The sequence below is a fragment of the Hyposmocoma kahamanoa genome, unplaced genomic scaffold, assembly GCF_003589595.1.
Source record: "Hyposmocoma kahamanoa isolate Upper Pololo Valley unplaced genomic scaffold, ASM358959v1 224, whole genome shotgun sequence".
NCBI lineage: Eukaryota > Metazoa > Arthropoda > Insecta > Lepidoptera > Cosmopterigidae > Hyposmocoma > Hyposmocoma kahamanoa.
Genome location: NW_020653743.1, coordinates 8298981 through 8313493, shown reverse-complemented (window position 1 = coordinate 8313493; position 14513 = coordinate 8298981). Strand labels below are relative to the sequence as shown.

Genomic DNA, 14513 nt, shown 5'->3' with positions numbered 1-14513 from the left:
CGCATACCTGTTCTCACAATAATATTGACCGATTCTCTCTCTTTTTAATTGGTGTGATTGTCTGGCAGATTATATTTAAAAAAAACATAAAATTTAAATTAAGCAAATTGTTCCTTTTATAACGGTAATAGAGAGGCTAATGTTACACATTCGGAGCTAAGAATTTTATTCACCATGTTACTCCATGGCCATCACATACCCCGAACTTACCACCTTCCCCTATTTTAATCTGCTTTGTTGTAATGATTATGTTTTGTATATGTTATAGGCAACACAGCACTCCACATAGCATGTCTAGCGGGCCAAGAATCCGTGGCTCAGGCGCTGCTAGCGGCGGGGGCGAAGGCCGACGCGCAGTCCGCGGCCGGGTTCACCCCGCTCTACATGGCAGCGCAGGAAAACCACGCCGGATGCGTCAAGATGTTACTGGCCGCTGGGGCAAGCCAAACACTTGCCACAGAGGTGAGAATGATGTATTTTTCTCCTCAGAATTGACATTAGATGTGTAGAACATACTGTCGTACAACTAACAACTTGCTGCTGGGCTCTATATCAAGGCCAAACCGATTTAGAAACACTTTTTCTTTTTTTTTTTCTTCATTTATAATATCAAGTGACGGGACGAACAAGTCGTACACTTGATGGTAAGCTACACGCCTGTCCATAACGCCATTCAGAACTTTAAATCGCAAAGATCTGAGGGCAATACCATTGCGCCTGTCACCCTGAGACATAAGTTGACAACTCCCATGTGCATGTAATTTCACCAGCACCCTTACAAGGCTGACATTACTGCTTGGCGGCCGAAATAGGTAAGGTTAGACGAATTCTTTCACAAGGATACATTATTTACTTATTTGCACAAAACAAAAATGTAGACAAACCGAGTGATCTTTAGAAACTTAAGAAGTTAATTAAATTTTTATTGAATTGATATTCAATTATTTTTTGTGAAATTACTCCACTAGTTTGTTATAATTATTAATACAAAGATAGAACACTTAGAAAAAACACTCAGAAAAAATTCCTTCGATCCGGTCGTATTCGAACCGACGTCTTCTTGCATACCGTGCCAGACGCTATACCAACTAAGCCACGGAACGAACCAACGGACCTCACGAATTTTTCTATGTGCTTGCGTCGTGTCTTTGTACTTGGTCTTTCAACGACTTTTTAGTCGTAGCGCCATCTATGAAGTTATTTTTACCTTATTCCTTGCTAAAATTTAAGTACAAAATATTGTAATATTATAGTATTTTCAACTGCCTCAGGCGCAGGACGGTTACCATGCCACGCAGAGGTCCCGGGTTCGATTCCCGTCCCGGGAGAAATATTTGTATAGCCTAAATTTATTTCTCTCGTGAGTTTGGGTGTAATTTGTGGTTGTATATGTTGTGTCCATGGCACCTGCTTTACAGGATTTCACTCGTGCGGGGCTATGAGTGTGTGCGTTATTATTGTTATTATTTTATGGAATCGTTGCATAATAATAGGTACGAGATTTTAAGACCTAATGATGTAATGATTGCATACAATATTTTTTCTACGAGTAAATTAAAATTATGAACCACACCCAATATTTAAATAATATTTTATTTATATTGTTTTTAAACAGTTTTTTTTGCCAAATTGTAACATTTAGAGACATTATTTAAAAAAATAATTTGAATTTTAATAATTTTCATATGAATATAGTGACATTATTCAGTTCAGGAACACAGTGACGCATTTAAGGAGACTCTTTTATGATTATGAATACAAAGATCAAACACACAAAATTTTCGTCGACTCGGTGGGACTTGAACCCATGTCCATGCTGCACCGTAGCATTGCTTTTTACCAATTGAACTACGGGTCCAGTTACCGAAATTCTCCTATCTGTATTCATAATCATAACAAACTAGTGGAGTTATTTCACAAAAAATCTCAGTAAATACGTTTCTTGTAGTATGATTTCAAGCACTAGAAATCATACTAAAGTCCTTGCCATTAGGGTCGTATTTCTAGTGCTTGAAATCATACTCAAGTTCTGACTTGAGCATTGAGTAGAGTTCTGGAATACGACCCTCAATTAACAAAAATACGACGTTCGTTTTTTGAAACTCATTTCATTATAGTTCTATACAGAACTACTCGTATAATGAAATTTTTTAGTTCAGTAGCGAGTACTATAGGCAATAGAATTTTGGTTCAGAAAACAGCGCATTCACATGGTTTATGAAATTACAGTTGATAGATTTATGAAATGGTAGATTTAAGTACAGGCGTAGAAATAGTTTTAAGATGGTTTACTGCCATGATGGTTTACTGCGTCTTCAGCATACCGTGACTGATGCTTTCCCTATTGAGCTACGGCACAAACCAGCAGACCCTACGAGTTTACAAAATATTTTTTTTTCTTGTCTGAATTACAGGACGGTTTCACGCCTTTGGCAGTGGCGATGCAACAAGGGCATGACCGCGTGGTCGCCGAACTACTGGAATCTGACACACGTGGCAAAGTACGACTGCCCGCACTGCACATTGCTGCTAAAAAGAACGATGTTAAGGCTGCTACGCTCTTATTAGAGGTAAGCTATGGGTATATTAAGTTACGTAAGAGAAAATGAAAACATAAATAATGTCTCCCGCCGCTGAACAGACCTAAAAACCTCAAAGTTTTTTTGGCCATTTTATAAATACGTTAAAAACACAATAGAAGATATTTAAATAGTGAAGATCCCAATAATGAAATGAAGACATGGCTCAAAGGATTTGTATCCAAGCACCAAAAAAATGAGGTAAAGCTATGGAAACAACCTGATCTTCCATTCAACCAGGCATAACAATGCTTTCACTAAACCGATCAATCGTAATGGAATCAGAATTTAGAGTTGTGACGTTATCGCATTGCTAAAAGTATTTTTAAATCCTATCATAATTTGGCACATTTAATGTTGGATGATTCTAATCTATTTTGTCTGATCCAGCAAGTAGCGCTGCGAAAACCTTCTATACATGTTTCGTTAGGTAGTATTTTATCTGATTGGACTGTATTACATGTTTACCTAGTGTATTTTTTTCTAATAAAGCTGGCATGACTATTGAATAAGAACCAGGTCGCTCTTGTCGCAGGCGAGCTCTTGCTGGTGTGGCCTCCTTCACTCCTCACGTTTCATAGCCAGCTCCTTGACCTCTCTACAGCTGTTTGCTTTGATCTTCTTCTTTATTTGTTCACTATTCTTTTCCTTTCTATCTTCACCTCAATTATTAGTCTCACAAATTCGTCATTACGTAACTAATGTCCAAACTTTTTAACCGACTTCAAAAAAGGAGGAGGTTCTCAATTTGACTTTTTTTGTATCAATGTTACGTGATAATTTGTGAACCAATTTTGAGGATTTTTTTTTTTGTTGGAGAAAGAATACCTCAGTATTGGTCCCATTTAAATTTGAACAATATATTCCACCTCTAACGGTGGCAAACGTGGAGACGAAGCCGGTTTCGGAAGCAGATAGCTGTAATACCGCGAACACTTGAAGTCGGTGTTTTAGTACTCTGCACTGACATTATTTCCCCTTCTGTTCTCTATTGTATTCAAAAGATTTTCTTCCCTAACCCTTTTCTAATATCCTAAATAAATAAAGTTAAAAAAATCATTACTTCTTTTATTTTTCAGAACGAACATAACCCCGATGCTTGCTCGAAGTCGGGGTTTACACCACTCCACATCGCCGCACATTACGGCAATGTGGGAGTGGCGAAAGCACTCTTGGCCGCCGGTGCGGACTCAGGGCGGGCAGCTAAGCACAACATCACGCCACTGCATGTCGCTAGCAAGTGGGGGCAACTGGCTATGGTCGACTTACTTGTCGAAAATGGTGAGTAACAAGTTGAATTTGCTTATACAGGATAAAACGATTGTAAAATAGTACATTGTGGTATTAAGGACTGTAAATAAGAAAGTACTAACGAGTGCCTATTAGAAGCCCGAAGCTCAGGGTTCAGGGCTTTAATAACTAGAGTTTTGTATTTTTTTACCGTCTGTGATACATACAATGTTTTTCATCACATTTGCGAGGAAATAAATACAATATAAATATGATTCACAGCACAACAATTATGGATTTGGCAAATGGCTGGATTTTTTTTTAAATTTTTCCGTACATATACAACTCGGAACTAAAATGTTGTAAAAAGTAAACAGGTACACGTTACTGTTATGGACAGGCGCCTTGCACACGGCTTGTTCGTCCCGTCACTGATGCAGATGATGATACAAATCATAAACAAAAAAAATACTTGCATTAAACAATCTTATATTTTTAGACCTCCTCTTCTACAGTAAAAAAAATACTTAACATTATAACACAAAAAAAATACAACTTCCTTATTGAGTGTGATGTTATTCTCAATAGATTCATATATATTAAACGCGCCAGTATCAAGATATTCTCCGTCAAAGTCGTTTTTAGAAACGACTAACAACTTAAGGGGGACATCTCTTAACTGTTAAACTACTTAAAATTTACCGTTGCAATAGATAATAAATATCAGAAATGTAACAAAGATATGAATTAAACATTTCTAAGTTATTTATTATAATTTCACATTAGTAAGCTCTTATTGAAAACGAAACAAATTGGAAACAAAATATGATTAAACCAAATTTCGGAACCCGCTACCGAATCCTATCACGAGTGAGTGATACTTTCTGGGCCGTATTTGTAGACATCAGGCATTTCTTTCACTTTCACATTTATTGGTAGATACAACGATTCTGCATGCAAACATGCTATATTCAACGTATTGCTATAAGGGCTGCGTTTGTTTAGCAAAGTTGTTATGGGATGAGCGGGATTTGAGATGGGATCGTCTGGCCTCGACTCGAGTGTCATTGAGGGGCTCTCGTCAAAATCAATAAGAGTTCCCGAGGCAACCATTATATTTTAAGAGGGGCTTGAAGCCTCCAAACTGCCCCGAAGCTAACATATGAAAGATTTTTTTTTGTTTTTAAGGGTCTGTACTACCTCAAATGGCTTTGGTTGATTGTGCATAACAGTGAAAGTGTTGAATCAATCAGTTTGGAAAAAGTGTATAGTATAATTGAGGATATACACTGATAGTAAAAAAATGTGTGTGAAAATATGACTTCTGAAAATTTTCACGATAAAAAAAAACACAAACTTACCTCGAAGTTTGACAACAAAACCCCTATAATCAATAGGTACTTTACATATACCAATGATTTCTTTTTTTATGTCAACAACTAAATAGAACATGTATACTGTACGATATACATTTTTGAAATGGCTTTAATTTTGTTGGTAAAAAAATAAATTCTGAAATAAAGCCCGTATCCCCGCCACTCGACCCAAGCGAAATGAATCGTATTACTACGAGAAAAATTTGAATTGTTGCCGAGGTAGCATCGACTCTTAATCATTTTCAGTCTGTTCTTGCTTCCAGTTTTAATATGTACCGATTGTGTTTAAGAATTGAAAATACGCATCTAGATTCTAAAGTCACACAACATCGTCAATTATCGTAATTAAACGTTTGCAGGTGCGAATATTGCGGCAGTAACTCGCGACGGGCTGACGCCACTCCACTGCGCGGCTAGATCGGGACACAGCAACGTCGTCTCGAGGCTATTGCAGCACGGTGCTCCGATTACAAGTAAAACGAAGGTATGTCTGACAGAAGACCGTTAATCATTGTCCTTTATGCATTGTGGAGGATAAATCGAGCAAAAATGCTGCGCTTGTATTTAATTTTTTTTGTGCGGTTAAGTTTCCCGCATGAAAAAAATATTTTGCGTAGCTATTATGCACGATGTAATGTAACTGGGCCCGCGGAATAGCAAATTTTCTTCAATTTTTATTAACGCGTGTTTCTGCAAAGTAAAACCCGAATATATAAATGATCTTTAGTAAGTTACGGCTTAAAACGGAAAAAAATGAAAATCGCTTAAAAATACTAAGGCGTATTTTTGGCGCGCAAAATCGACAATTCATATACCGGCACAGTGATTATTTCAACCAATGAAAAGCTTGATATTTTGTTCACAATAAATAATATAACAATTAGTAAGTAAAAAAATAAGTTTTTTTTATCTGGGTCACTATAGCAAATAAAATTATTAGATTTTTCCAAATTCGATTTTCTACAGTTTTATAATTCTATTGGAATTAAAATTACTGTACACCAACATCGAGTGAGAAACTGTTATAAGTTAACGTTTTTTTCGACGACATCTATCAAAAAACTTCGCCATGGCACTAAATGTAGTAGTACGTAGTAAACGACCTCATTATAGAATATATCGATAGGTTTTTTTTACCTATCAAAAGTATATAAATGTACTCATAGTCCCTAATTTAGTTCTTGTTGTGACCACTAGGTGGAGCTGTTAAATTTCCGATACAATTCACTCGCGCGTAAACACGCTCGCTATCCAGCGCAACTTAACAAGTACAACTCATGTTATCAATATCAAATCATCTTTCCTTTTTCATGACGTATGTAAGTTTTATTTACATAACATCATTGCTGTAATCTTTATTCGTTATTTATTTATTGCAGACAATATTTTTAATACAGGCATGATACAGGTAATTACTAAGTACAAACATACCCCGTTGGAGTGTAGCAAATTAATAGTACTCTCGAATAATTAACAAAAACAGAACATAAACACATTACGTTATGGAAGAGTTGAAACGTTCATCACTTCTTTCACATCATCATATAGGAGAGTTTATGAATTCTCTCACACTGTACTACTGTAGTAGCACCCATTTATCACAAAAGACTTTGATTTGGTTTTCAAGTGTTGTCATTTTCTTCTGTCTTATATTATAATAACTGTTCTTCCTACTTGCAGAACGGCCTGACGCCTCTCCACATGTCGGTGCAAGGCGAGCACGTGGAGACGGCGAAGGTACTCCTCGCGGAGGGCGCGCCCATCGATGACGTCACCGTCGACTACCTCACTGCGCTGCATGTCGCCGCTCATTGTGGGCATGTCAAGGTACAGTTTTGATAATATTCATCATCGACAATTCCACTGCTAGGCACTGTGTCTCCTGTATGGACAGGGTTTAGGCCGGTTTTATGGGTCTAAGAGCCTATGCACACGGCGTATTTTATACGCGCCGACGACGTGCAGATGACGCGCGTAAATGCAATCCAAACGCGACGCAGTCGCAGCGAGTAAACCTTTGTACACGTTTACAAATTCTGTGGCACCGTAAACACGCGTCATTTGCGCGTATACGAGCCGCAGACGCGCAGTAGTCGCGCGTATGTATCCCACACACACAGCAACTACAATACAATTAAATGTTAAGTATAAAATCCAGTGGATTATATAAGCTTCTTGTTTGCAACGCGACGTTTCATAAAATACACCGCGTGCATAAGCTCTAACCCCCAAGCTAAATATAAGCCAAATATTTAGTATACATACCCACTCAAACCCCCCCGAGGTTACCTCTGAGCCATATGTGTCGACGTCGTGGAATCTCGAAGATTCGCTAGTGTTTCCACGCTCTCACCCACTTTCCTATCACCGTTCACTGATAAACTTCTAGTTGGATAAAATTATTAATTTAACGGTAGAGCGACTTACTTTAGTAGCAGTAGAGCTCTTTGTGAAAGAGTTCGTCTAGGGTAGTACTGCCACCTTTCCTATTTCTGCCGCCAAGCAGTAATGTCAGCATTACTGCATTCCGGTTTTGAAGGGTAAGGGTGCTAGTGAAATTACAGGCACATGGGACTTGTCAGCTTATGACTCAAGGTGACGAGCGTAGTGGCAGTACCCCTCAGATCTTTGCGATTTAAAGCTCAGAGTGGCATTGCAACTGTTATAGACAGGCATGTAGCTTACCATCAGGCTCACGGCTTATTCGTCCCGTCACTTGATATTATAAAAAAAAATTAAAAGTCTCGACTATTACATTACATGGGCTCCGATTTCACAAAGTTCGCTTGCCTACTTCTTTAAACATTTTACGTCATACGTGTGGCGGCTAAGTTAGTGGTTACAGATGACATTACATGAAAAGTCCAAAATTGCAATCTGAACTGACACACGAGTTTAATAATTGTAGCAAAATGTGTAGGGCAATAAAATACTTAAGACTTATCTTTGTTGCAGGTTGCAAAGTTACTGCTGGACAGAAACGCGGATGCAAATGCACGTGCGCTCAACGGGTTTACCCCACTACACATTGCATGCAAAAAGAATAGACTCAAAGTTGTCGAACTACTCCTCAAATATGGTGCAAGTGAGTATAAAAAATTGACATCTATAGCTCAGTCATGCAATATGCAATTTCACATTCCAAACAGTCAAATATGTGGTATGGACACGTTTATGTGGTGCTAGTTGATTGGTGCTTACGTCATGTGCCCTTTACGAGCTTTTTGTTACTACTTTGAGAAGAAAAAAAATTCAACTAAATTATAAAAATTCTGTTTAATTAACAGATACAATGTAGGAAACATTGTGACCACACATCATAACTTTTTATTAAAAAAAACTGACCTTAAATGTTCGCAGAATTACATCTATTTGCCAAGTTTTATTGAAATCGGTTACCGGAAAGTGCGCGAAACCGGATTCATCCCCTAGTTTGCCACCCTTAGAGGTGGAATATTTTAATACTGAGGAGGAAAAAGGGTAATTTTTCCAACAAAAAAGAATCATCAAAAATGCTGTAACATACACAAAAAATACAGTCGAATTGAGAACCTCCTCCTTTTTGAAGTCGGATAAAAACTGACGTTGTTGGTATTGGATATCCAACGTCATACATATGTATAGAACTTTGTGGCATTTTGTGACACGTCAATGTGATACAAGCATTATCAATTCCAGGCAAATCAGCTACAACTGAGTCGGGCCTGACTCCTCTGCACGTGGCATCTTTTATGGGCTGCATGAACATCGCTTTGGTCCTGCTCGGTGCAGGGGCGGAGCCCGACGCAGCGACTGCGAGGGGAGAGACACCTTTGCATCTCGCTGCTAGGGCTCATCAGACCGACCTTGTTAGGGTGCTACTCCGAAATAACGCTAAGGTAAGAAATGAAGTTAAGGGTAGGCCTAATGTTGTAAAAAACGTATTTTTGTGAGATGAAAAAAAAAAATTAAAAAACGATTTTTTTCTGGAGGAGGTTTTTTTTCAAATGGTACATATAAAAAATAATAATATGGCAGGGGCATATTATATTTTTTCAGATTTAATTTGGCACTTCTACCTCTTTTGTTATTATTATTGTCACAAAAATTGCTCAAAACGAATGAGTAACACTCACTGACGTTTATATCTACAAACGGAAAATTCTCCAATAAAAAAATTCCCAATCATTGTTTGGTTTATAATTTCATTGCATTGAGTGTAAAGTGTAACGAACTCTGCGTTGTTGTTGAGTGTCAAGTGATAATTAAATTGAACATTTCAATTTATAGCATAAAGAAAAATAATCAAAATGAGTGTCTTATATCATTACAGTCATTTTATTTTAAATTTTCTGAAAAAAAAAAACAATTTAAAAAAAACGAGCGTGCTGTGTTTTTTTCCATTTTTTTTCAACTTACATCATTAGGTAGTGGTGCTACGTAAAAAATTATCAGAGTGTCTTTGTTACAACGCGTCTTTTGAACAAAACCAAAGCCATAATGACGTCGTAGATGGGTCAGCGAAGCTCTCCGTGATTATTCATATTTCACAGTTCAATCACGTGCGGCATTTTAGTTTGGGGTAATGCCGCTATTAATAGAATCTTTGATCCTCTGGGTCTTTGAGAGTTAAGTTTAAAAAGAATAACATTCTTACACATTCTCTGTTTGCAGGTGGAAGCCCGCGCACGCGAGGAACAAACTCCATTGCACGTGGCGGCGCGTCTGGGTCACGCAGACATCGCAGCACTGCTGCTACAGCACGGAGCGGACGTTGCTGCGGCTACGAAAGACCATTACACGCCTTTGCACATCGCCGCCAAGGAAGGTAGACTATCAGACATTGTAATTGTTAGATGTAATAAATTTGCAGTTTTTTAAATAAGTATTTCACGTTAAAACAAAATCAGATAAAATTAAAAAACAAGCGCCGGTTGAATCAACCGTAGACACCAACATAGAGAGAACCAGAGATCCGAAAAACAGAATAGTTTCATTTCCAAGGAATAAAGTTATTTACATAGTTCGATTTTGTCATGTTCTACGTTATGATGTTTTCGTCCAAACTTTAAACCACATTGGTTGGTGCTGTAAGGGACAGAATCACAAATATTCTGTTTGTCTTCTATACAGTCTGCTGCAAAATTTTATAATGAATTCATATTAATACATTCATTGCCAGCATATGATATAAAGTCTTCACATAGACTCCGTTAGAGCACTTCATGTTTAAAATTTGACAGAAGAACTTATGATTACTCATATTACAATAATAAGATGTACGCAACTTTATATTATACATTTAATATATAAATTTTCATTAAAAAAATTTAATTGAAATTTATAAAATTAACTCTTGATATAAAGTATAATGTTATTATCACATAGCTTGTATAATCCAAAGTAAAATTATTAACTATTTATTAAATTTGGCCAACTTCTGTTGTCTTTTTTATTTCTTCCGATAAAATTAATTTATCCTTATAAGAAAGTGAGTCTATTAGCATTAAAAAATGACCATTTTATTAATTTCGTATAAAAAAAATATTTTTTTAAATTTGACCACTTTTGCTGTTCTGATTTTTTCATCCCATACAATCAAACCAAAAAAAGTCGATCTGCACTAAAAAAAATAATTTATCAATTTTATATATTTTTAAGGACAATTCGCGCTTGACCAAAAAATTGACTATGCCAAAATTGTTTTCACAAAAAAGACTTAATATCCATTAAGTTCTAAGACAGTTTCCTCGTATCATCCATGGTTTTGGATTTCCCCATATTGTCCCATTTAAAATAAACACTCTGTATATTACTTGAACTCACGCATACCTATTCGAATTTGTGTATAAGAATATCTTTTATAGAATAATAGCATTTTGAATTAGCGTTTAAATTGAATATGTATATTACAATTTCGAGTCTTTGACCTAAGAGTACTAAAATTTTATAAATATACTTTCCAGGCAAAGAAGAAGTAGCCGCTATCCTCCTAGATAACAACGCACCAATCGAAGCGGAGACGCGGAAAGGCTTTACCCCTCTCCACTTGGCGGCCAAATATGGCGCTGTGGGGGTAGCACGACTGTTATTGGCCAGGGGAGCTCAGCCTGATGCGCCAGGAAGGAGTCACATTACGCCGTTGCACATGGCTACATACTACGGACACCCGGATATTGCTCTGTTATTGCTTGATAAAGGTAATTTCACAAAGTGACGCTCATGCCGCTCGTAGACCAATTTGATTATTGTTATATATTAGTAGGAACGGATATTATAACTTACCACTTACTTTTTACAATTACTTAATTTATTTGCAAAATCATAGATTGTATAGAAATTGTGACCCAACAGTTTGCACTGTAGTCGGTAAATGAAGAGGCCCGTCGGCCCGGCCGAAGTGGGACTTCGTTTCCCGGAAAAAACGTTTCTAAATTCATTCTAGTCTGTGTCCTCTGAATAGTGCCTCGGACTTAATTCCCTGGTTCTGGTACTCAAAATACAGGGAATCCTCTAGATTGAGACCAAGTGAGGTGTGGCTGTGTGGCACATTATTATTAATAATAACTGATTGGATCAGTCAGACCAAAGCATTTTTTTTAACTGTGCCCAATCAAACATTAAGCTTAGTAACATCATCGTATAAGCATACATGAAACAATATACCTATAACACATATTAAGTGCCCTTAAAACCCCTAAAATAATACTTCCTTTCAGGAAAGTAACGTTTCGCTCGTTAATTCACTTTCATCTCTAATCTTTTTCCACCAATATCCTTTAGTGCTGCCAGATTGTTTCTTTTTTCCAAAATTAGAAAAATTTTAAAAATATAATTTGGAAGGCTCATATTATGTTCTACGTTTACAAATATCTTTTGAAGTTTCATTTACAATAAACTTGTAAGTATAGCTAAAAGCCACATAAACAAATTATATTATATATATGTTGTGAAATCATTTTAATTATATAAATTAAAATGATTTCACAACATCGAAAAAACCTCCAACAACACACCACCACCACTTCTTGTTGGCTCCATCGTTTTCGTTCAGTAACTTCAACTTTTGGCATTGACACCTGCCAAAAGTTGTCAATGTGGAAAATGAAAGGAAAAATATCCGGAAAAATGTTTTTTTTTGTTTCGTTTTTTTTCTTTCAACCGTGACATTGGTAAAATCATCATTTCTCATAATGATGGAGCCATAAAAATAAAAAGTGAAGTGGTTTTTTTAAATGAAGTCAAAGTCAACTAACCCAAATCGAATCGGTAATCTATTCCTTAAATCTGATAGTTATTGCAAGCAGCAATAAGCATTTCAAATAAAATAACCGATTACACAGCTTTTGCTAACAATCGTCACTTATATCCCACTGTTCTGAGGAGAGGACTTAAGGTCGTAAGTCTACCACACTAGCCCAATGCTGGTTGGGGATTTCGCAAGTTTTTAAACACAGTTTCGTCACCGTTATTATAACTGACAATGACTTAGTAGTTCATCTGACCTCTCGTTGAATATCGAACCTCCAGAACCTATACATGTATCATTATCTACAGTACCGGACCGGCACGCTATGATGGCCGTTTTAACAAATTACAATAATGAGTCAACCGTGATCATGGGACCTGTAAAGGGCCCGAAACGTCGGTTTGTTTGAAAAAACAAATATACGCGATTTAAATCCGGAAAAATTGTTTCATTTCCTTATGTAGTAACAATCGCGAAAACCTAAGAACTCGATACAATAGTGAGGTCAAATCTCAATTCATTACCGAAAAAATATAATCAAATGCGAGTCGCATGACTCGCATTTGATTATATTTTTTCGGTTCGGTTTCGGTTTGATTATATTTTTTCTGTAAGTTTTTAGATTTATAACTAGTATTGCAAGGGGCAGCTGATTAAAAAGTTTTAATAAAACGGAAATAAAAATGTTTACTTAATATATCGTCAATTCGAAACTGCTTTGTTTTACATTGAGCTTTGACGCGAGTTTGCCGGAGGTAGAAAGAAGTTGTGCTGGCCAGCGATCCCGTGACTATCGTATTTTTAATTTTTTTAAATTTCGAATTTCGAAAAATAAAAGCCGAGTTGTGTCTTAAAATTATACAACCATAAATTTTACTGCACTTCACTATTGAGAACAATGTATATCAATTAGCTCCTTCAACGTAGTTATGAATTAATACAAAACTTGATGAGCAGGCAAACGTCAAAACGGCCATCATAGCGTGCAGGTACATAGTGGTCATCCTATCGCTAGTTTTACACAAAAAATCCTACATGTTACGTGAACAATAATAATTATGATACTTCATGTGCGTGTTTTCTACTTAATAAGCATGCCTTTAACACTTACACAAAACTATGTCGTAAGCAGTTGCTTATAGCGTGGGTTTACGAATACATGCTAGTGTATATAAGCTAGAGTCTATTACACAGGCGCATCACCACACTCGCTGGCGAAGAATGGACACTCTGCTCTGCACATCGCCTGTAGGCACAACCACCCGGATATCGCCTTTGCACTACTCGAACATGGTAAGCAACTTTATACGACGATTGAACATACATCAAATTCAAATAATCTTTATTTATTTATTTATTTATTTATTACATATTGCTTACAGTCCACCCAAACGCAATAGTAAGACTTAAAGCTAAATGAACAATCAATCTTAAGTCAATTACAAAAGTTAATAAAATATGAAAATTGATAAAATTATAAATACAATACCTTAAACAATAAATTATTACAGATTAACATTAATGACAAAAAAAGATAAAATCCATTTGTTATTACATTTTAAACTAACACTTAATATTGCTGTCTCCGGTCAAGGACTCCAGATAGCGTCCTGCGGAAAATATGAATTTTGTTTCTAAGCATGCAAAAAGGTCCAATGAGGAGTCAAAGTTAAGCAACTGATTTCGATACCTAAGTGCTCGGGGCAGGGGGGTCATCTCATTCACTCTACATCGTGTGGTAGGTACTGCAAATAACCTCATTCTATGAAGTCGCACCAGATTAGTTCTAAGAAACCATAAAACCTACCTTGGACAACAAAAATGGGTTGTATATTATTCCCCGTATCAGACGAAACACACAAGTTACCAGAGCCAGATTGCGTCTCACTTCTAGCATTCTATAATTTACCATGCCTAAAATAAATGCTGTGGGATAAAGTAAGGGGTAATAACCTTACATCTTCTTGTATAAGTTTCGAGCAAATTACTTGTGAATTTTCTCTAATGTTTGTGTGTGGTTATGATGGACGGGGTTTTTAAATGATAGCGTTACATTCCAATGTGCTCCGAACAAAAGAGTTATACAAAAGATACGACGTG

The 14513-nt window shown here is 36.6% G+C and overlaps 1 protein-coding gene across 3 annotated transcripts in view; it reads left to right on the top strand.

Moving 5' to 3' along the window:
* LOC113228209 (ankyrin-1-like) overlaps positions 1–14513 on the top strand; it is a 212463-nt gene that overhangs the window by 101395 nt on the left and 96555 nt on the right. For all 3 annotated transcript variants that reach the window (XR_003310282.1, XM_026461457.1, XM_026461458.1), the window contains exons 4-13: positions 269–462; positions 2415–2570; positions 3659–3860; positions 5545–5669; positions 6866–7012; positions 8141–8270; positions 8864–9063; positions 9839–9992; positions 11131–11364; positions 13608–13706. Coding sequence is in view for 2 of the 3 variants with exons in the window: in XM_026461457.1 (XP_026317242.1) it covers positions 269–462; positions 2415–2570; positions 3659–3860; positions 5545–5669; positions 6866–7012; positions 8141–8270; positions 8864–9063; positions 9839–9992; positions 11131–11364; positions 13608–13706 (1641 nt within the window). In the remaining variant the exon portion in view is untranslated. The remainder of the gene's footprint in view (positions 1–268; positions 463–2414; positions 2571–3658; positions 3861–5544; positions 5670–6865; positions 7013–8140; positions 8271–8863; positions 9064–9838; positions 9993–11130; positions 11365–13607; positions 13707–14513) is intronic.